This window comes from Zosterops lateralis, assembly GCF_965231275.1.
Source record: "Zosterops lateralis genome assembly, chromosome: Z".
Taxonomy (NCBI): domain Eukaryota; kingdom Metazoa; phylum Chordata; class Aves; order Passeriformes; family Zosteropidae; genus Zosterops; species Zosterops lateralis.
In genome coordinates, this window is record NC_139800.1 from 22,059,267 (window position 1) to 22,082,139 (window position 22,873).

Below are 22,873 nucleotides of genomic sequence, written 5' to 3' on the forward strand. Positions count from 1 at the left end.
AATTGCAATCAGCTCCAGTTACTGATACAGACTGCAAAGGCTAATAAAACATGAGGCACCTCTCTTACCCAGGGTGGAGGTGACCCGTTTCTAGCACCCTGGATTTCCACCTGGTATCCTCCATGAAGACTTTCAGCCTTATGTTTCTCTTCTCTTTTTTGTCTTCAGAAAAACTAGGAAGAGAATGCTTCATGCTAACAAGTACAGTGGGAATATAGAGGAAATGAGAACTGAACTACTTGTAAACCTCCTTCCAGCTGTGTCTTGTTTACCAGCACTTAAGGGACAAAGGAAACATGTAATTTCAACAGTATGCCATGCTGACAATTTGAATCTAGGAATTATCTGAAATCAGATAATGCTACTATATAAAAGCTTATTCCAAAGAGTGTGGAAAGTATCAAATCACTACATGTACTTTCCCATTACACACTAATGAGTCAGTGAATTTCATCTGAATCCATTTATAGCATAGAGTTGGGCTGTATGCAAGCACATGTCCCAGGCAGTCTCATGAGCTGCTGTGTCTTCATAAGACTAAAAGTCTAGGAATTTGTGATGTCCTTGGTCTGAGTGGGAGAAAAAAGGTCTTATAGATGCAAAAACCAAGAAAAGGAACACTGCCTCTAGACTGAAGTAAAATAAAATGGGAAAGAGCTTAAGAAGTGGACATGGTTGTCAAGAAATATTTTGAAGAAACCCATGACAGTACAATTCAAGAAAGGAATGCAAAGCATCAGCCACAGACAAGGATTTTTCAGAGAGACCTTCCCCAGTCAGCAGAAGCATAGGTGAAAGCATGGCAGCACTTTTATCTGTTCAAATTACTAGATGCCACTGTTACACTGCAAATTTTGACTGCAAAGCATCAGCCACAGACAAGGGTTTTTCAGAGAGACCTTCCCCAGTCAGCAGAAGCATAGGTGAAAGCATGGCAGCACTTTTATCTGTTCAAATTACTAGATGCCACTGTTACACTGCGAAGTTTGACCTGACACTTGAGGTCTCAAAGTCCAGCAAAGGTAACTTCAATTTCCTGCCTCTCAGCATAAATCAAGGTGGCTCTTCTGCCTTGTACTTTACACCTGCTATCTTACTTATTACCTCAGAAAAGGAACAAGCACTCTTTCAAGCATATCAGTTTCCCGTAAGCCACACTCTTTAAAGATCTGATTTCTTGCCTTAATAGAATACATTTTTATTAATTTGGTAATCTAAGAGCCTGAGAAATGCTCACTGATAGAGTGGCACCATTTAATCTAGGAGAAAAAAAAAAAAGAAAAAAAAGAAAAGTGACAGGGAATTAGTGGCCAGGTTTCCTCTTGGCAGCCAAGTCTGCACTGCTCTCTGTAGGGCTGTCAGTGTACCCCCCCACACCTCCTGCCCTGCACTGGAGAAAGATGGCATGGCCAAAGGCTCAGTGCTGAGCAATTTAAAATACTCTGGGTGAGGCTGTTTCTCAAAAATGTCACGAACAGCCCAGACAAGCACAATGCCTGGGACAAGAACTTGAAACCATCAGCAGTGTGGAGAAGGTCAAAAGCAAACAAGTTTATGAATGTTCCTACTATAAAGCTCCTCTTTTATGAGCTTCTAAACAAATGGGCTTGTTTTTCTTTGCCAAGGGAATTGTGGAAAAGAACAAACTATTTCAGTTCTTCAGCTGGAAACATCAGCCTCCTATCAGCTGTCAGACACACCAGATGGAGGGGTGGGCCACAGGCACTGAAAAGGAGTTCAGAGGCTTTGATTTAGAGACTCACAGTTACTCTTAGGAGAAAGGGAAATGTGGTCAAAACAACACTGGTTTTGATGCTTTGGGAGTAGCCTAAAAGGGGCACAGGGCTTCCCATAACACTTGAGGCAGGTTAATAGTGCTGCAAAGCAGCAGAGCTACATGCAGCCAGCACTATCTGTAGAGCTGCCTAGGGCTTTCTGCCCAAAGAATGGGAGATTGAAAACCTGCAGCTCTCTGTGAGGCTCCTAGTCCCCTAGTCTCAGAGTCCCTAGACCCCTGCTCTGCTGGCTCAGGTCCTGAAATTAAGGATTATGGAATGGGATCCAGCTGGATCTCCCAACACAGAGACTCAGCAACAACACAGTTTTCTCTCCATCCTACAGTGGCCCCTGCCACAAGATCAGTGCTTGCACACAAATGATCTCTCAGGTTTCATAAGATGAGCCCTCTCAGAGTATATGACCCAGAGAAGAGCAACCATGACCCACTCAAGTGCTACCCAACCCCATGTATGACTTGACTATTAAATTAATGGGGAACCAGGATAACTAGAACCAGAACCACATTCAAAATCTCCTTCATGGAGCACAGGTTCCAGGACAGGCACCCATCCAGCAGCACCCAGACAAGAACTGATACTCAGACATGGTCAGGCAGCCAGTACAAAAGGTCACTTTTATAAAAACTGTTACTTGTGTCATTAGCCCTTCACAGTTAACAAACTAGTGAGAGTCCTCCTCTTTTCTGCCAGCTCTGCATGCCTCTTCTTATGCTGTCGAGGCTGGTCCCTCACTGCAGGTGCTGAGACCTGGACCCATCACATTTGCTCATCCACACTCATCTAGGAGCAATTTAGAAACTATGGAATGAATGTTTCAAACTTCTGGTTTTCAGACCTCAAAAATGCTTCCATTTCAGTTTACATCAGCAGACAAGGAAGCAGAAGCTTCCTGACAAACTCATTTCAACACCTTCTGCAGATTCCATAGGAACAAGTAAGGAATCTGGAGGGGTTTGCAGAAACTGCAGACCACAGCAGACTTTTTTTTTTTTTTTTTTTTTTTTTTTTTTTTTTTTTTTTTTTTTTTTTCTAATGAACTAAAAATACAATGGGTAAGGGCATTTCAGTTCTTTTACAGAGTACTTAGGAACAATATGTGGTCACTTGCTTAAATAAATATAAATCAGACTCCAAGAACAAGAAACATGGAAAAAGACACAAAGAGAGATGTAAAATAAATCTGAAAATGTCTGAAATAGGAAAGTGCAAGAATTCCCTTCTGTTTCACCCATAACTACAGGGGAAAAAAAACTCTGGGCAGTAACCAATTACTCTGACAGCAATTTTATTTATGATCCTTGTAAACCTCCATGCCTGCTCCAAGAAGGCGCAGGAAAAGATGTAGAACCTTCCAAATGAAGCCCAAGCTGCTGAGTTAAGCAGTTCCTTGCAGCATGGGGATTTATGAGCTGGTATCAACCACAGTCAAAGGAAGCCTAGACCCACAGTACTGAAGTGCTGGACAGGCCGGTAGTAGATAAGTCAGGCAGATGTTCAAAGCAAATTTCTTGATGGAAGGGCAGCAATTCTGCTAAGTCCCTGAAAACAATCACTGAATTTAAGCAGATGCCCATTTTTCTCTGAGGTGGGACCAACTGAATTCTGCAGTTTCTGATGCTTTTTATGCAATTAGAAAAATTTTAAACTGCCATCACACTAACAACAGAGTTTCTTTTCATGCTTGACATAACAGGCAATAACAGATCTAATAACAGATCTATTGCGTCACCATTACAGAAAATATTTGACATAAATTAGCTGCTTTGATGCTTGACTTCCAAACAGCCAGAGAAGAAATCCAGCTCAGTCTCATCCAGACCAACAGCTCCTCTGTCTATAAATCATGCTAATGTGTTCCACCTCCTAAGATCCAGCTGTTCCCCACTGCAACTCCACATAGCTGCTCTGCAAGCATGGCACAGTGCATGCCCAAGGCAAGTACCACAGCTTTAGCATCAAACCACATTCAGAGTTTTGAACTTATTTTTCCCCACCTGCTCTACCAACTGCACTTACAGCTTGAAAGCCAGCCCAGGCTCTCATCTGCTCAGCATCTCTGGGGTGACTTGGACTGCTCTTACACCCTTTCACTCCCTGCCCTGAGGCAACAGGAAGGAAAATGCAAGGGGATGTGGGGGGAAGCAGAACCCTTGGCAGAGCTTCTCTGCCAGCAGAACAAACTACTTGATTTTTGTGGCTCATGGAGAAGGGAGCTGAAGAGGTACTTTGATTGCCTTTATTTTGTCCTCAAACACCTACTGAATCTGCTACGTCTGGAGCCTTTATTCCAGTCTTACAAGCCTTCATTTCCCAGCAGTGGGTTGGACAATGCTAGCATGTTCAAAAACAATCTGATGGCATCCAGAACCAAGACTGGGGGGAAATATATATATGTGTAAGAACAAGGCAGATAATGCCTGGTAACTTGGCAACAAAGAATAAAATCAGTGTAAGAGCAAAAGGTGAGGGATAATTTAATACCATGCTGCCCTTTACCAGTTGACATCTCTTTCAGTACTTGACTTTCACTGTCCTTTTGATCGATTTACCTCATTTTCTTGACTGAATCATGATCCCTCATCCATTTGCAAACTCCACAGATGATTTGTTTCGAACTCTCAGGCAATACATGTAACAAGTGGGCAGACCACCCCCAGACTCTGTCTAGCACCATGACAGCTACTGGAAGATGCCAAAGGCATGGGCACTGGGCAGGCAGGGAAGCCCAGCTTGCACTGCACTGGAGACCTTAGTTTGCTTGATTTCTATACTGCCACTCTAGAAAGAACAGGCTGGAATATAAGTAATTTTCTCTAGCAGGAAATTTTTCAGTTACAAATGAATGTTTTAAGACAGTTCTCGGTCCCTCTGACACACAGGGCCGTCAGGGTCCTGGCAGGAGTAAAGGAGACCTGACTCAGAAAATATTCATTGCCTCCCTGCTTCTGCAATGACAACACATGAATCCTGATCTTCAGTGGTCCTAATCATAAAATTCACAGCCTTTCACAGTACCTTCATGATACTGGTGAAAGAACAGGATCCAGCCCTGTTACAGGTATGTTCAGAGGCGGGTTTCTTCTTGGAGGATAAGCAGATGTGCGAAAGCTACTGCTTGGGCTGAGCCAGCCAGGATCCAGCTGCATGCTCTGGGGTATGAGAGCTAAGCACATCTCTCTGTCCTGCAGCTTCTCAGTCCACTGCTTCAGTGCACATGACACACCAGTGAAAAGAATGCCTGTCACCTGACTTAACTGTAGGGCTGTATCTCTCATCTTTTCCTCATTCAGTAAGAACTGGGTCATTCCCAATTTGACACGGTAGGAAAACAGCATCAGCCTTAGGTGATTTGACTCAGCTCCCACAAGTCAGTAAGAAATCAAACCCTTGGCATGTGGAACAGCTGCTATTCATTCAGACAAGCTGAGGACCATTTGGCTTCTTCTGGAAACCCCAAGACATTGTTTTACAAGAAAGTGTTTGTTTATCCAAGCTAAATTCCTTGTCAGTCACCAGTTCTGCCAGCCTGTCTCTCCCCTGAATGCCTTAGTGATTAGGATAAAGCAGTGTTCCTGAAGTCAACCTGTAAGAATGTATTCCATCCCCTTCCTCTGATCCACCATGCCTGTTACTCTTAAGAACAGCATTAGATTGGTTTTATGTGACACAGCCTTAGTAAAACCTTGCTAGACTGCCTGCTCCTTGATCTACCAGTGCTCACAAATACAACCACCAATAATTTGTCCCAGGATCTTTCTGGGATCTAGCTTGTTTAGGCTAGCTAATCTTGTCTGCACTCTCACAGTACTGAATACTGGGCAGGGTCTTTCTTTCCAGTCTTCTGACACTTCCCTACTCTGCCATCCACCACAAATACCTGATAAAGAAAAGGGAGATAGTTTCAACCGTCCTTTAAGTGCCCCAAGACAAATCTCCCAAGGCTGAGCTACTTGAATACACACCCCAGTTGTGTCAGTACCCCTACGCTCTCTCTGCTGTGACTCACAGTCAGCGGCTCATTCAGTCCCTGATGTCAGGCTGCCTCTCATACCATGACCAAGCTCCATTTCTTCTCATGCTGGCAGGGTCCTGTCTATGCTCTGCCAGGGAGATACAGCACTGCAGGCTGGGCAAGGGCAAGGGCAGGCAGTTGCACAAGAAAAGGCAGTACCACATCTGACGGGTGAGGCAGTCACTGGTCTCTGCCACCTGCACCCCATGGCAGGCCAGCAAAACTGCACATAGGGCAGACACTGAACTGTCATGGTTTGGAGACTGGCATTTAAAATGAATCCATGCAGATTGCAGGTCATTATAAAATGCCAGGTAATAAAGATCAAGGTTTAGAAGCTGCTATCTCTGTACAAAAGGATTTGACAGACAGCTGGAGGATCTCAATGGCCAAAACAACCAATGTCCAAACTTGCAAATTCAAACCTGAGAAGCCATTCCCAAAAGTGAATTAATTAATTAATTAAGAGCAGAGAGGGGCAACTTTATAAACTCTTACAGACTCCTCTGATGGACTCTGTGTCCCCAGTAGGTCTTTATGCAAAGTCCAAAAGATTAATCAATACACAAAATCTTTTGAGGTGCTGTTGAAGTAATTTCTTTGATTCACACTGCCATAAAGCAGAAAAAGGCAAACTTGGTTTCTATGTGCCTTAATGAACGAGTTAATCTCAGCCAATCAGTTTTGTCAAAATGCTGTATTTTCATAATCTGAAAGAGCAATAGCTTTAGTAATGAAAACCTGGCCTGTGAGCCTCTGTAAAAAAAAACAATTCCTGTAAAGCCATCAACAAAAGGGGTTTAAATTTGACTTTGTACTGAAGCCAACTACCCTGCTGATAAAGTCACCTCACATTCAATCAGTAGCTAATGGATGTGAGTGAGCAGTAGTGTCCTGAGATGCCTGATCCTCACTTGGAGGCCACTAGAGCATGCTATGGTGGGATGGGGGCTGCACCAGTATAAAAGTGAGGGCTCAGAGCCTGCAACACCAAACCGGTCTTCCAGGCCAGCTTTATTTCCTGAAAACAGCTGCTAGTGGAGAGAAACACCAATGCAGAAAGAGTCTGGTGGCAGAGGGAGAAGAATGGGGAACAGCCTAATTGGCACAAAGTGAAGGCAGCATTAATTTTGGGACTCAGACCATCTATCTCATTGAGCACTGACATGCCACCAGCCCTTGTTCTAAAGCTGACTCTCTAGCAGTCCACATCAGTCTCAAAGATTCAGCAGGGAATAAGAATGAGCCTTTTAGGTTTTGCAGCCAAAGAAAATTAACAGTTTTACAAGAAACAGCCACTTAGGCTGCAAATACAATTTCAAAGCCACTTTAAGAAAGCTCCTACCTGCTGCAGCCTATTCAAAGGTCCTTTTGGGTGATGACAAAGAGACTCATGCTCATTCAGTGTCTTTATACCCCTGCAATTGCCCTGGTCACAGTGCAGAGAACCAGGAAAGACCACGTCCCAGCCCTGCAGAGCTAGTGGTGGCCTCATAAGGTATGGATAATCCCCCTGGCCTACTGCAGAAGGGGAGGAGGAAAGATTCAAATGCAGCAAGGGCATCTGTAGTCATGTCCACTGTCCTGACACCTCCAGGCAAAAGTATCAACAGATGAGAGGCCTGCTGGCACCCCTGATTCATGCCCTACAGGGAGAGGCAGGACTAAGTCAAAAATACCGAGGGAAATATTTGAAAACCTGAAAGGTTTAACAAGCCTCTTGTTTGCAAAATCATTCATGTTTTAAACCCAGAGTTTGGCTTTTGCTTCAAGTCCATGCTAAATGGGCAGCAAGTTTCTGCAAATCACTCTGTCTACACTGACACATGTGCCAGCACTAAGGAAGTGCTTTCTCTCTCCACTGAGAAAGATGGGCATCAACACCAGCTGACAGAATAACCTTGGCAGGTTATCCTATGAGTTACATTCAACAGAAAGCTGGTCTTCAATGCTTTGTATTCAAAACAGTTGTACAAACAGTAAAACAGTTTTATATAAGTGGAAAGAGCACACTCACTTCCTGAGAAGCAGAACAAACCATTAACTAACTTCCTGAAGGTTTGGGTTAATTCAAGTGTTTCACATCGATAAAGGTCATCTGTTTCACTAATGGGGAAAAACCCCAGAGCATATGTCTGACCAGTTTTCTCTGCAGAGAAAACAACTGAATGGCATTTATCTTGAGGCTATCAATATTTACTACAGATGGTTATAACAGGACCTTCCTCTTGCTGCACTAGTAATGAAGAACAAAGCCCACAAAAACATGAGAGTGAATGGATTTATGTATAAGCCTGTGGTAAAACTCCTAGGATCCTCCTTTTCACACAGGACATTTCTCAGGGTCACAGGCTTAGAAGTCAGTTCAGGTTGAGAGAGACTCACAGAATTCTCTAACCTTCTCCTTAAAGAAGGGTCAACTCTGAGGACAGCTGTGGTTGTTCAGTCCAATCTGGTCTTGAAGCCCTCCATGGACAGACAGCGCAACCTCTCTGAACAAGCTATTTCACTACCTGATTGCATTCAGAACTGAAGTTTTTCCATATATCCAGACCAAACCCCTCATTTCAACTCGCTTCAGCTGTTGTGTCTCATCATCACTTCATATGCTTAAACTTCTCAATGACCTCCTTGAAGGTACTGGCAGACTGCTGGGCTTCTTATTCAGATGAAAAAGCCCAGCTTGACCACATCATCGTACCCATTGCTTAGGGCAGCTATGGTCCATAGCCTGGAATCCAGCCAGGAGGACACTTGTGGTATGAATCTTCAGCTTTTTTAGCAGGTGTAACAATTCATGCACGAATTCTGCACACACAGAAGTGAAGGAAATGCCAACACCATTTCTTTCTTTAATGAAAATAAGTAAAAGAAGACCATAAGGAAATTTCAGGTGTGACTGTCAGTTTTACATGATTTTATTTTTTTTTAATGCTTTGAATGTAAGTTTTACATGGACTTAAAGGAAATTGCCAAAAGCAAATGCTGCTGAATGCTGCAGGATTGAATTTCATCCCCTCCATTTCTCTGCCCTCTGTCTTTACAATAAGCTGACCAACATCTCCACATTTCCTGTACCCTAAATGGAAGTGTCCAGTTATTCAAATCCACCTCCATTTTTTTTTTATTTCCAAAGTAGGTGTCTCATCCCAGCTAGCCTTTTTCTTCCTGTGAGGCTTTTACAATCTACAACACAAGGTGTTCTCTTTTATGAATCTGTTTATGATCTTTCTGAAACAAAATAATCATCAAGCAGGAAACTAAAGAAATTAACCAGAACCTGATGGAGAGACATAGTAGCAGTTATTATCCACTGCAACAGTGGTGGAATGTGCAGCTTGGGTTATTTATGAAGAGGCAGTGCTGTCCAAAGCAGATGCCCAGCTGCCAACAAACACATTTTATCGTAATGATCCTGATATTTACAGCTTTTATTAAATCCCTACCTCCTGGATTCATGGAGATTGAGAGATTTTTATATTCTAAAGTGCCCCAATTTCCAAGTCAGTCTTAAGAGGCTCATACATGTTTTGGACACATAGCATCAGCTTGAATAAGGAAAAATATTTTACAGAATATGCCAGGTATCTCTTGAAGATCACAATTAGGGCCTGCTTTTAAAACCACCTCCAGGCAACCTTCAAAATTTTCAGGCATGATTATGTGCAGATGCCAAGACAGAGGCTGTTTGCAAACAGGAGGCCTTTAATGTTTTATTTTCTGGCTTCATGTCCTGTATTTTTCTGTTCTGGAGAATCATAGAACATCCTATTAACACAGGTTGGGTTTTTTTTCCAGCATTAATGGAGCCTGCCCTTTGCAAGGCACTGAGTTATTCACAAGAAGTGCACTGTGCTACAAAGTGGAATATGTCTGGAATAATAATAAAAAAAAAGCTGTAAACAACCATCTATTCCACTTCCACTGCAGATCTAGAAGGTTCTGTTCAACAATAGCAACTAAGCTATGTCTCAGACACACCCTGCTGCAGCCAGCATGGTTAGTAGCTAACACAGAGGCCCAATATTTCTATCAGCATCAGCTCTGGCCAGCCTACTGTAATAGTAAGGCAGGTCTTTCCTGGACCTGTCCTGCTAGCCAGCCCAGTTTTGGACTGCTCCTGGTTGATGGCCACTCTTCTCAGAGTTTGGGATAAGGCATAAAGCAGAATTAGATCCTATTAAATTATGTTCTATTTAGGATTACTGAATTAGACCCAAGGATAGCCAAGTGAGATACCCTAGGTGCAGTGCTGCCAACTCAAACAGTCTGTTGCCCGTAGCAAAGCATCCCTCACACCCCCAGCAGGTGTTTCCAAATAGGGAAAGAGTTTCAGTTTACCTCTAGACACTTTAAGAAGTTTAACCAGAGTTAAAGTTCTGTGCCCTTCTTATTGTAATTGGCTCAGTGCCAGCCCAAGGGCATGGATTGGGCTCTGAGAATGTAAATCAAAGCCTCTTTGTGATCTTATTGGCTGCAAGCCAAATTGTCCCTCCTAGAACATTCAGTATTTAAGAAAGAGCACTAAGGAAGTAAAAGGCTTTTTGGAGTACCTTAGCAAGGTGTTAAGAGGTTTCTCAGACACCTGTGCTCGGCTTTATAATTTGTTTTCTGTAACATTTGTTATTTTGTTATTTTTATTTATTAAAGCCTTTGATTTACAAAATACCACTGAAAAGCAGTCTCACTAATTAATTTAGCCACTTCTCTGCAAAGGCTGGACCCTCAGAGATTGATACATTAGCATGTGGCTTATTAGACTCTGGCCATGTGTTAACCTCCATCACTTGCCTTATCAGTAGCCTCATATAGACTTCTAGGTCCACGGATGCTGTGGCTACTGTGGCTAGGACAAGCTATGGGTGGGATGGGAAGACCCCAGGGCACAAACTCTTGCCAAGACCACAACAATAGGTCTTTACCTACTTTCTCTGCAGTAGGTAAAGCCCTAAGAGAGAACTCAAGTAGAGTAAGGCATCTCTAGAGATGAACTACCACATAAGTAGGAAATCCAAGTACACAGAGTGTTCACTCTCCATCTGTTCATGCTGCCCAGGATGTATCTCTGCCTGCAGACATCTCCATCCCTTTCCCCACAGGCACCAGGACACAGCTGCAGTACCCACAGCTCTCTGCCCTGCTTATCCCAGCGCTCAGTCAAAGCTGTGGCTGCCAGCAGATCCCTTGCACACACAATGTCACTTGTGGGAGACAAGTCAGAGGATGTGACCGATGCACTGAATGCACTCACTGCCTTCATGCAGGCCCTTCATTTGGTGTATGGGAGACTGGGAGCAGACAGATCCACAAAAGAAGGACCCAGTCCTGACCCTGACTGTGAAGGAAGAGCATCGACATTACATAGGCCATGGAATCCTGAGCTTTCCAGGGAGACCAGGTAACCCAATGAAGAGATTTCTACTGCTTAGGAGAGGTAAATTCACAGCCTGAGCCAGTGTATCAGTGAAATTATTTTCTTGCTATAACATAACAGTTAAACTACAGTAAAGTAGCCAAGGCATCAATTCAGTGATGAGGATACATAAAGGGTATCCTTTTGCTAGAGTAATTCTGGCCAAACTGCACACTGTCCAGTTTATACCAGCATAAACATAAAGGTAATGGAGTAATGTGCTCTTACAGTATTCAACCAGTATTGATGACTAGCTACATGTCCTGGCTACTTGCCAAGCCCAAATTAACCATCTCAGCTACTGTAATACAAGGCTAGGGGTAAAAATAGAACTGTCATCATGCCAATATTAGGACTGGTCTACAGAGTTCATTACCAAACTATTAGTCTTAGAGACTGTCCCACATAGTGGAAAAATGTTGATTTTATTTAACTGGAACAAAATTCTATTGGATGACCCTGGGCATATTACTATAATTAAATTTAAGTATCAGTGTAAGTATATAACTCTCAGGTTGGTTTTCTCACCCGAGATTCAAGTTGTTTAAAGTCCTTGGCCCTCTAAAAGCCCCGAGTCATGTTGGTACAAAGAAGCAGAGTCTTCAAGGCCTTGCTTTCTGGTTTCTCGAGCTGTTTATTATTTGATATCACAAAGTTTTTCTCCGCTCCCAGGCGAGGTCCGGACAGCGGCTGGGACACGAGGTGACTGCCCACCGATGGGACGTCACCTTACATTTATACTGATAGTTACGTGTAGGTTATTTACTATTTCACACCAATGCCTAGTGCTTACACTAAGAGGGTCACTTCTACTTTGACCCAATCCACTCTAACTATCTTATATCATCACCACCCCAGAAGATGGAGGACAAGGAAGAAGGAGAGGGACACGAGGTACCACCCAAATTCCACCATCTTGTCCCCCATTTACCTCTATTCTAAGAATCCTAAAACTATTGAATTTTGTATGTTCTACTGTTCTAAACTACTATTTTCACTTCCTGGTGATTTGCAATTCCTCTCCTAATGCTGGAAGTTTCTCCCATGGGCTTAGATCAAACTCAGTGTCTTCCTGGGCTCTGTGCCAAGGTTTCCAACCCCCCTGGACCAGCTCCACACCCCCCTGTCCAGGGCTCAAATTCTTTTTCCCAGGTCCCAGGTCATCCAAAAGGGATGTCCTGGACTCCAACATATAACCACTTTATTCCATTGCTTCTCTACACCTTGAAAGTTCAGAACCAATGCCCTGATGTCAGCTTGTATTGGGGAGTTCTGATCTGGAACATCATCTCTCCATCCCCAGGGATGTACTGGGGCTTTCATATCAAGGAAGTTCAGTGTTTTAGTCACACCATATGCAAGCTGCACACCTGCTTTCACATGATTAACAGGAGAGCAGGGAGGCACTTGTATGCATTTGCAACATCTACTTTGAGAAGGATTGAGAGATTAATGCCCAGGGATGTATGTGTATGCCAAAGGCAGGAAAGTATAGGAGAGGGTGGCTTCCTTCTGGTGGCTCCCTGATAGGCTTGGCCAGGATTGGGCTGGCCCATTCCCACTCTCAGTCCTAATCTCCTTTCACTTTCTCACAGTTCGAATCAGAGCAGTGTTGCTCTCAGCCTCTCACCTGCCCATCAATGGTGACTGCAGCAAACACTGTGGAGGAGTAAGGAGACCATGCAACATCCCCTACAGCAGTACCCAGGTCATAAACAAACATTGGAGTCCTATAACAAAAGACATAAAGAGAAGAATTCATGTTAAACACATGCCACTCTGGAAGTGTAACACTGAGCCATGCACACTTGGATGTTGCAAAAGCAGAAGATGGAGTATTTCTCTGTGTCAGATAACAGCCAGGGTCTGAGCCAAAGGCAAGGCACCAATACAAATTGGTCAGAATTTGACCTGATGCAGTGAGAAGAGAGGTAGCACGTTTCTTTCTGAAAGTATTTTGAAAACTTCTTCCCAATACACACAGAAAGATGGAGTCTCTCTGGCTAATATTAATAATCATACAGGAAAAAATTATCTCCCTTCTCTGGACTTCTGACAACAACTTTGAATATTAGAGCAGTATTGGCAACAGGAAATATGTGACTCTGACTGATTTACAACAAAATCAATTTCCTGATTGAAACCAGACATTCCTTAACCACTAACCCTGAACTTCATTCCATATTTTAAAATGTTCCATTTTTTTTTTTTTTTCTTCTCTGGCTCTTAAGAGGCTTCTGGCCCCTGAAGCTAGAGGCAAGTCCGTGACATTTCTCTGTAGCATTTCTCTGCTATAGTAGAGAAATATATATTCCTGTCTAAAGGAATCCAGATCCAAAGCAAAGCAGTCAGGTTCTGTGCTTAGCTATGCTGCTTGGCAAGTTCCTGGGGCAGCTGATGCTATATCATATATCTCATACCTGGGGAGTACAAATCTGAGTAAAAAAAATAGAAAAGCAATTAGCATTATCAACACCTGGGAAGGAAACTGAGACTGAGGTACAAGCAGAGTCAACATGTGCTGCTGGTATTTCAGGCTGGACCTTCTTACCCACACCAGGACCCAGCAGGACCTACTTGATGGTGTGATCCCAGATCTTGACTGTCCAGTCAGAGCTGCAGGAAATGAAGACTTTCAAGTGGAAGGGATTCCAGCTGATTGAGTCTACAGCCATGTGATGGGCTTCAAACACATCCAGAAACTGGCTTGAATAATTTTTTGAACACTGCAATGGAAAGAACCACTCAGTAATCAGAGCTAGACCTCCTGAAGCTTAAATTCATGTAGAAAGATGCCTCTGACTACTTGTATGACTCCTCAGGAACTTTTGGGCTGGCTTGGAATAGGTGGCTGGTACCCAGAGGTGCTACAGAAAATCAATAATTTAGCATATGCTGTTTTGGCCCACTTGCAGGCAACATCCTACTCCCCTCTGCAACACAGAGAGATAGGAATTGAAGTTGCCTGGTTGGATTTAAACAGACAGGCCCCGGAGACCATTCTCGACTGTGGGAGCTACATTGCCTTCCTGCCAGCCTGGGTTCCTGCTGTGCTTCTCATGTGTAAAAGGTTCACAAGAAAGGCAAGGGAGAATAACCCTGTGCTGCTCATGAGTACTGTGTGCTTACAGTACCCTGTACTGCTCAGGAGCACAAATGCTTACAGCAGTGTGTGGACTTGAAGTGTCGCAGTTAAAACCTCCAGTAACAGTGCTCTCAGCACAAGAATGCCTTACCAGTCCCTTTGACTCTAAGGACTTTGGAAAGATGCTGTAAATCCTCTCCTGTCATCACCCTGGACAGCCTGCTCAGAGATCCTGCCCCATTGTATAACTCTGCTGCTCTTTCTGTTGTGCCACTTGAGACTCCCCAGTGTGGTGTGAGAACCACAGGGGTTGTCCAGGATTCAAGCATGTCCCTGACAGGCCAGGGGGCCCCACTGAATAGCAGCCAATAGCAGCCTGTGAACTGGACAATCCCTATACAGACATGCAAGGGTCAGACCAGCAGCATCACGGCTGTGGGTGCTGCCAAATTGCAAAATAAAGGATGTCTTCAAGAGCTGGAAAAGGAAAACATTTGGGACCTTTGGAAAAGTCACCTTGCATGTGAGCTTATGACACAGGGAGAAATTACAATCTATTTGGCTGCAAGGGGAGTTGATTCAGATCCTGTCAGTTCTGTGTACATGGAAATTTTAGGTTATCCTCCCAAAACCTCCTTCCCTCCAAGCACGTTAGAGGCTTCCTTCACTAGCAACAAAGACTCCATCTCACATGAAATGTCCTTTTGGTTGTGTTCTCATACAAGCTGTATCCATACCGCAGCTTGGAGTTGGTTTCATGATTTTCTGTTGGTTTGCCTCACTACTGTCACAGCAAGGACTTTTCATTACTCCCTACTGAATGCAGCACCACATCATATGCCCAAGTAGCAGGATTTCTGAAGTGTTACATAACTTTAATCCTTCCAAACCAAAGATCTAACAAATCATAAGGCTTAACTCTTTATTACAAGTAACATTTACTGTCTAGGTAAATGTTCACTGGTGCAGGTACTGGAATAAGGGTGCTAGACCATTCTCACAGTAGCAGCTCCTACCTCCCTGAGAACCTTATTGTGGTAGGAAATGGAAACAAGAAAGTGGCTCATGTCCCATTGAGATTTACTGACAGTGTCTATAGCTTGCTAAAAGTTCGTTGCATACTCTCTGTTGCTACCCCTGCATTTAATTGTGAGACAGAAATCTCCTTTAATGTCATGTTTCATAACATTACTTCATAATTCTTAATGTTCAGCCATCAGGAAAATCAGTAGTTGCCTTGTTTGGAAAGTCACTTTGCTGGAAACAGGACAGGTCACAAGTAATTAACACAAGAGAGAAACTGCTTTGTCCATCTGTCCTTTCAAGTGTATGGATTGACGGTCCCTTTACCTGGGAACTTTGAAGAGCAAGATGTTAACCAGATCTGTCTGCCTCCAACAGAACTGTAATGCTCTGTGCCCTGTTTTCAAAGGCTTGTGTGGGCTGAGCCTTGATCAGTGCAGCTCTCTGGGCATTGGTACAGAAGATCCATCATGCTCTGGGATGTGCTGATCCACAGAAATGCCTTTGCAATCCCCACGACAGGAAAGGGATCTGCATTTTTTTCTATGAAATTAGCAGCAAAAAGATTTCTGTAGGGCAGACTCACACCTGTGTCCCTTGTGAGAAATGAACCTTGCGTGTGTACTTTAGCCTAAAGGCATCCACTGTGCTCTGGCAGTGCCTGCCAGCCCCACACTACATTAACCACAACCCTTGTCATTATCTCTGAGTGCAAAACAGGGCTGCCTTCTTCCCAAGATGCATTTTGAAGAAACACCACAAATTTGAGAAAAAGCTCAGAAGAGGAGTATGACTTTAACAAATAAAAACAGTTTCTGAGCTAACTAGAACTGCTGGCAAAGTCTTTCCCTACTATTCAGTTCAAGAACCCTACAATTATTAGGTATGTCAGTGTGAAAACAAAACTACTGGAATATGTGACACCTAAGTCCTGACAGGAGAGCTTTGAATGACTAGATTCAGAGAGAAGGAATTTGTGCAGCCTCTCTGATCTTCTAGAGCACTGCTCGAATTTGCTGAGTGTTTTTCTCCTACTTAAATGATGGTAGACGTGTTTGAATGGTAAACAGTATTTTTATGTTGAGACAGAAATGCAAAAATACATCTATGGCAATACCAGAAACCAGTCAAAGATGACTCTTGACTACAAAGGCTACAAAACATGGGGGAGGAATACTGGGAGAAAAGGAGAACTCTGAAGAATATGAATATGATATGAATAATCTTCATTAACGGCACTTCAGTTTACACTAGACATTAGTCTGACACAAAACTCTCCCACATACCCAGTGAATGGGTGGTTATTACTTGTCCTTATAAGGTAGAGGGTTTCTTCAGTTCACTAACAGGAACACTGAGAATCTATGCAATACAGAAATCCAAGAGCAATTTTTTTCAGAGAAGGTTTGTATCTGGCAACAGAAAGACAGTACTATCCAACGCTGACACTTCAGGCAGCTCAGCACATCCCAATGCTCTTCAGAAACCAGACACAAATGTGTCCCACATTGTGGTGGACAGGCTGTCACCAGCTACACCAGAGGCTCTCCTGGTTTTAGCTCAGTGACTGCTTGCTTGTAGAGATCTGTAACAGAAATGCTGGGACTTGCAAAAGGGCTCACAAAGAGAAACCAAGGCACATGAACGCATCAGGAGGAACAACAGGAGATGGTAAAAGAAAGAACTTGTGGTAATTGATGAAAAATACAGCCAGTCCAGGAACTAGACAACCAGACAGAACACAGACAGAAGCCCCAAAGATAAGGTGGTGAGAAGATGAAGAACATAAACCATAAAATATCCAGACAAGGAATACAACTTTGCCTAAGACAAAGCAAGGCTAAACAGTGATGCAAAGGATTTCTCTATTACTAAAGGTCACTGGAAGTCAGGAGTCTGTCCAGAAAACTGTTTGTCATCCTCTTTCAGGGAAAACTCAAGAGATGTGATAAGAATTAAACAGCCACTATCCTTTGTCATCTGTAATAATAATACTGTTCCAAACAGAAAGATATAAATGTTCTGGTATGTAGTATAAGAGAATGAGTATGAGTGAAATTAGTTTTGTTTAAAATTAGAATAACCTTTTCTTCTAGTCAGTCTTGCACTAGGTTTTATTATCCATTTGTTACTCTCAAGAAAACTGCCTAACACTGAAAAAACCCAAACTTTTCCTACATGAGTGTATTTGAATTTCCTCACAATTTTTCTATTTAGGAAAAATTTTAAGGCCTAATTATTTAAGGCCTATTTATTGGAATTATTCTGACCAAAGACTTAAAATCACAATGCTTCAACACAAATCTCAGAGACTATGCTTTTTGATGCCAAGCTGAACAATTCCTAAACAGCAAGTAAGATATTCAGAATTGCATTGCAGAATCTTATTAATGCAGAAACAGTTTCTCCTCTAAAAAAAAAAAAAAAAAAAAAAAGGCAATAAATAGGTCTGTGTGTAATTTAGATAATGGTTTCTTGGCTTCAGAAACACTATTAACTAAGCCATTTTCACCATAATTGTTCTGCAGCTAAAGAATTAACATATTATCATGCTATTTGTGGGCATTCCTGCTCTCTTGGGAAATGAAAAAAAAGTTTCCCTGGAATTCATTTTCCAATTTATTTAATAAATAATCTAAAATTCGGTCCCTGGGGAGAGCAGCCCATGTTTGATCCCTGACTCAGACTCATGTGAGGAATCTGTCCATCTCACTCAAGATGCAAATGCACAAAAATCACTCCTGCTCAGTGCAGCCACAGGACCAGAGAGCTGCTCAGGCTGCAGTGGGACTGTCTCAGTATATAAGTGGAGCAAGGCTGCAGGAGGCAGTTCATAGGCAGCTCCAGTAAGGGATTCAGATGTGCAGTGTTTCAGTAGAGTACGTGATGAAGGTGCAAGGTATTCCTTGGGAAATGTCTGGAGTAGCAGCTGACCCCAAAACTTTTGAAATTGTTTGTAGTAAGCTCTTGGGGGTTGCTAAGAGTGGAACCACTCTTCCTCATGTCTTTTGTAGATACTGTGGAAGCCTGCTCATCCTACACACAAGATTTCTCTTCCCTGTGTTAATGTCTATAGTCTGATTGAAGGTAGGCTCTTCCTGCCCATGGGAACAACAGGGGTTTATAGGGCTGTGTTGCATGACATGAGAGTGGTAACTCTAAAGTGAGGCTCACCAATGCAGGAATGTTGCTTACCAGTAACCCTGACAATAAAAGGGATCCTATGTAGCAGTATCTATCCATACAAGGACTGCTAAAATATCTGCATGGCTTCATGGCTGGGATCACTTCTTCTGTTAAAACCCCATCCTAATTCTAGTTTCACTGAAGATTATCTGCAGAAACACCTACAGCTTTTTCAGTGCCAAATTCTCTCCTGTCCAGTGCTCCTCCATGAAGAGTTTCTTTCCTGTGTAATTCAGCCAGAACACCATCCTGAATATTTCTCCTGATGGCCCTATCTCACACTGACATCCACTGCCACAGTCACCTACATCCATCACTCACCCAACCCTAGAGGAAGTTAAAACCTGTGGTTCTTTACTGCCTTTCGATCAGGAATAAACACAACAATATCCATCAGTTTAGAGTTCAATACCCAGGGTATCAACTCCTGTGGGTGACCAGACAGCTCAGAACATATACTCCCATGCCTGCATAGATGTTTTGTGTCCTGAAAACATCAGCAAAAAAACAGTGCACCGACCAACTGCCCACTGTCAACAGCTCAGCTGCCCACTCCTCCCACCTCCCTTCTGCACCTATCTTGTCCAAAGCAACTGAGCACTACTCAGAAATCCTCCCTAGATACTGCCTGGCAGAGGAAGAAATTTCTATCAGCATTGTCCCTCTGCAAGGGATACATATTTGTTAAGCACATCTTGCCTAAATGATTGATATAGATTTCAGGATATGATTTCCTTTGGGTCCTTATTCTGTTTCAAGTTCATTTTGCAGGTGGGATATGGGGGAATGAGTTTAGATCATCCTCTAGGGATGGCTGGATGCATCTGCTCTGCATGTCAGCCTCCTGCTGGTTGTCCACCCTCCACAATAAAGAGCTGTGGCTACAGATTTAACAGAGCCCCCGAGCCAGCTCAGAGGAATGCTGTGCAAATAACAGTTGTATTAAGAAGGCACTACGGGCTTTATTTTCAAGGCTAAATACAGCAGAACTCAAAACTTCCTATTTTTAACTCAATTTCTCAAGAAAATATGATGCCTGTGTCCCTCTGTGCGCTTGTCTCTCTTTACAAACAACTTTTGGCCTCAATGGTATTTTCAGCCAAAGCTGGCTGCATGTGTGATGTGGTAACATTCAGGTCTTTCTTACACATTCTGTTAAAAGCAATGGCCAGAGAGTACAAAACATCTGGGCAGTGCCCCCAGTGTGGGAAGGGCAAGCACAGCGTGGCTGCTGCACTCACCACACAGCTGGAGCTGGCTGGCTGACAGCTCCTGCCTGGCACTGGGAAGCAAGGCACCAGGCTGCAGGAGGGCATTGGAGTGGAGGTAGCCAGCACCGTCTGCAGGAAACAAGGGTTACAGTGTGGAGGTGGGATCGCTGAGCTGGGAACACAGTGGGGTGATCAGAAGGAAGAAGATTTGAGTATGTAGCAATGGACTGGAGATAGGAGAGCAAGGAGAAAGTAGGATCTAAAAGGATCTAGAAAGATCTTAGATGTCTTTTCCGATCTAAATGATTCTATGGGATTGTGGAAGGGAAGGACTGCAGGACACTAATCCATAGGAAATATAGCTTCATTAGCCTCACTGCTCACAGGATAACAAGTCTAAAAAGGGTTAGAGCTGATATTTTTCCTGCCATTTCATAGTCATGGGGACAGAGGATCAATGCTTTTTAACTTCTGCTCTGATCCTACCTAGCACTTCACTTGCGCAGCTGCAATCTGCAAAGCATTTTCTGGCATGCAGTTTGCATGAAAAACGTTTCTGCAAAATAGGGTCTTAATTGGGTCTGTGCAGAGAGCTCCCTGTGACCCTCTGCAGTGCTCCTCTCATCTCAGGCTCACCACAGGCATCCCAGGGCAGGACCAGGCTCTGAAGGTGTACTTTGTTACCACCTGAGCAAACAGTTCAGATGATAAGCCTAAAAGACACACATGGGTCAGGGGATGTAAAACAAAGGATAAAGAAATAATTTTTACCTTATAGATCTTGCCCTCTTCAGTACCCACAAGAAACAAATAGTCTATCTTTTTGTGAAAATCAAACGATGTCCCGCTGCCTGTTAACAAAAGAAAGGTCTGTCACACAGAGAATTGGTTCAGCTGGCCAAAACATGCTTCCTGCCTATGGTAAACACACACTGCCTGTGTTTTCAGAAGTGATTTACTAGCCAGATGCTCCCAAAAGAAATCAAAGCCACTCCTTCTGCTAAACTTTTCAAGCTGTGCATGTCCCCAAGACCTGCAATTTGAACAGCAACCCCAGAGACATGTAGAAGGGCACTGAATGAACCAGGAGGGAACTGGAAACAATTTCAGCCTAGAATTCATTCTGGTCAGAGTTGAAAATGCCTGATGCAAACATAAATATTGCAAGGATCTGGCCACCTCTTACTCGGGAAGAACAGATCTTTTCTGTTTGTTTAGTATCCACAAAAATGTAAGTGGTTTCCTATGCATAAAAGAGCTCAGTGAGAAAACACCCCATCATACCTTTCTGTGCTCCTTTTTCCCTTAATTCAGAACCCATTTAGCAGGCTTGCTTCAGTAAAGCCAATAGCAAAGAATGTGATTTGGGAAGAAATCCTCTATTAAGGACAGAAGGATCTTGTTAATGTCAAAAGCCCTGAATTGTGCGACATTGTGAACTATGTTTAAAACAGGTGTCAACCACAAACAGGATGTGACTCATTGAGATTTTGTGCCTTCTGCTCCTGAGGCAGATGTATCATCATCCAAGAAAGCCAGTTCACATTTGGTGAAAGAAATTTCAGCAGGGTTCTTGAGCAGATGATGAAATGTCTGCTGAGTATCAAAGCTACTTGAGGCTGTCCCTACCAGCAGGCCATCAGCAACCATCAGCACCCATCAGATGAGAAACGGAACAAGCAGACAAGGCTCAGAAGCACAGTTACAGAAACTTTCTGCACAGGCAGACATCTTAAGCATTATGTCTTTAACATTAGCAAAAAATAGTTCTCAAAGGAATTGTTACAGTAATTTCAACTCTCTAATACCATCTGCATTTTTAACATTCAAATAGATTGCTAAATATTCAAGACAAGTCTTTGAAAATCCATTTCCCAGTAACACTAACAAATAATCCCAAAGCCCCTGTGAGTTCCACAGCATGCTGCTTTAGCTGGTTTCTTGCAACCTATGTGGTAGTGCAAAGCTTCCCATAGACTGTTCAGCAGTTACTAGCCTAGAAACACAGCAATTCTTAAAAGCAGAGCAAGGCACCCCGCCAAACAGAGGTCCCATCTTCTTAGTCAAAAGCAGGTGTAGAAGGATGATAAGAGGATTCCTCAAGGACTTCTTTGTGTGATTCAGGACCTCCAGAGCTGACTCATCCCATCCTGTCTCAAGCGCAGGATGATCAGGATGAGAGGATTCAGCTTAGAAGGACTGTACTTACTCCACTTTGTATGGAGAGAGCATAACATAGTAGCTCAGAAAAGGTGATGTGTTTTTGCAGAGCCCAAACTCGATGAGGCACATCCCAAAGCTGGCTGGGTGAACTGTGCACCCAGGAAAGAGCAGAGGTTGCTTTTCACCTTGATTTTGTCAGTCCAGATCAATGTCAGGCAGAAAGAACAAAACTGAGTTTTGACATAAACAAGTATGTGTTTTATGTGTTTTATGTGTTTTATCCACACAGAGATAGCCCAGTAAAATAGACATTTCTTGAATTAATGTTCAATTCATCTGTTTATGAATAAGTAAAGTAAGTAAAGGAAATATGTAACCAGAAAAACTTGACTCAGTGGCCATTGCTCCAGACTTTGCCCGACTGCATGAGGAAAGCAAGGAGGCATAACTCTCTTTTAGCTCCTTTCCATCTCAACACCCTGCTCCCAATTTAATTTCCCAGGATAACTGATTAGAGGCTTTGTATCAGTAATTAATCAGCATGGCAAGGAGTTGGGCTCTTACCAAACGTTTGCAGCTGCAGCCCCTCTGGCCCCTGCATCGTTGTTCCATCTGCTGACAGCTTGATGACATCCATATGAACCAGCTCATTCTGCAGGCAGAGAAGATTCCACATGAATAGCATGCTTTGCAGCAACAAAACAGAGACATTCAGTACTTTGAAATGGCAAATTTTATGGAGGAATTTTTAAAAGCTGCCCAGAAGTTGCTTAATGTTTCACATTTGGCAGCTTGCTAACATGATGCTTTCCATAAAATCTTCAGGAAACTGATGCTTTGGTGCAGTGGAACTGAGAGCCACTGGTACATTACCTCAACATGTGCACTTGACCTGGAAAACTTTGAGTTTTGGGATCAGTGATTTTAGTGAAAGTTGGCATGGTCAGCTTAAATCATAGTGTTAGTTAAACCACCCTGTGT

At 43.1% G+C, this 22,873-nt stretch overlaps 1 protein-coding gene across 3 annotated transcripts in view; it reads right to left on the minus strand.

The window, feature by feature from the left end:
* DNAI1 (dynein axonemal intermediate chain 1) overlaps positions 1 to 22,873 on the minus strand; it is a 139,520-nt gene that overhangs the window by 30,436 nt on the left and 86,211 nt on the right. For all 3 annotated transcript variants that reach the window (XM_083883044.1, XM_083883043.1, XM_083883042.1), the window contains 4 exons: positions 22,457 to 22,544; positions 20,501 to 20,580; positions 13,802 to 13,950; positions 12,855 to 12,954 (listed from right to left, as the gene is read on the minus strand). In XM_083883044.1, the coding sequence (XP_083739170.1) occupies positions 12,855 to 12,954; positions 13,802 to 13,950; positions 20,501 to 20,580; positions 22,457 to 22,544 (417 nt within the window). The remainder of the gene's footprint in view (positions 1 to 12,854; positions 12,955 to 13,801; positions 13,951 to 20,500; positions 20,581 to 22,456; positions 22,545 to 22,873) is intronic.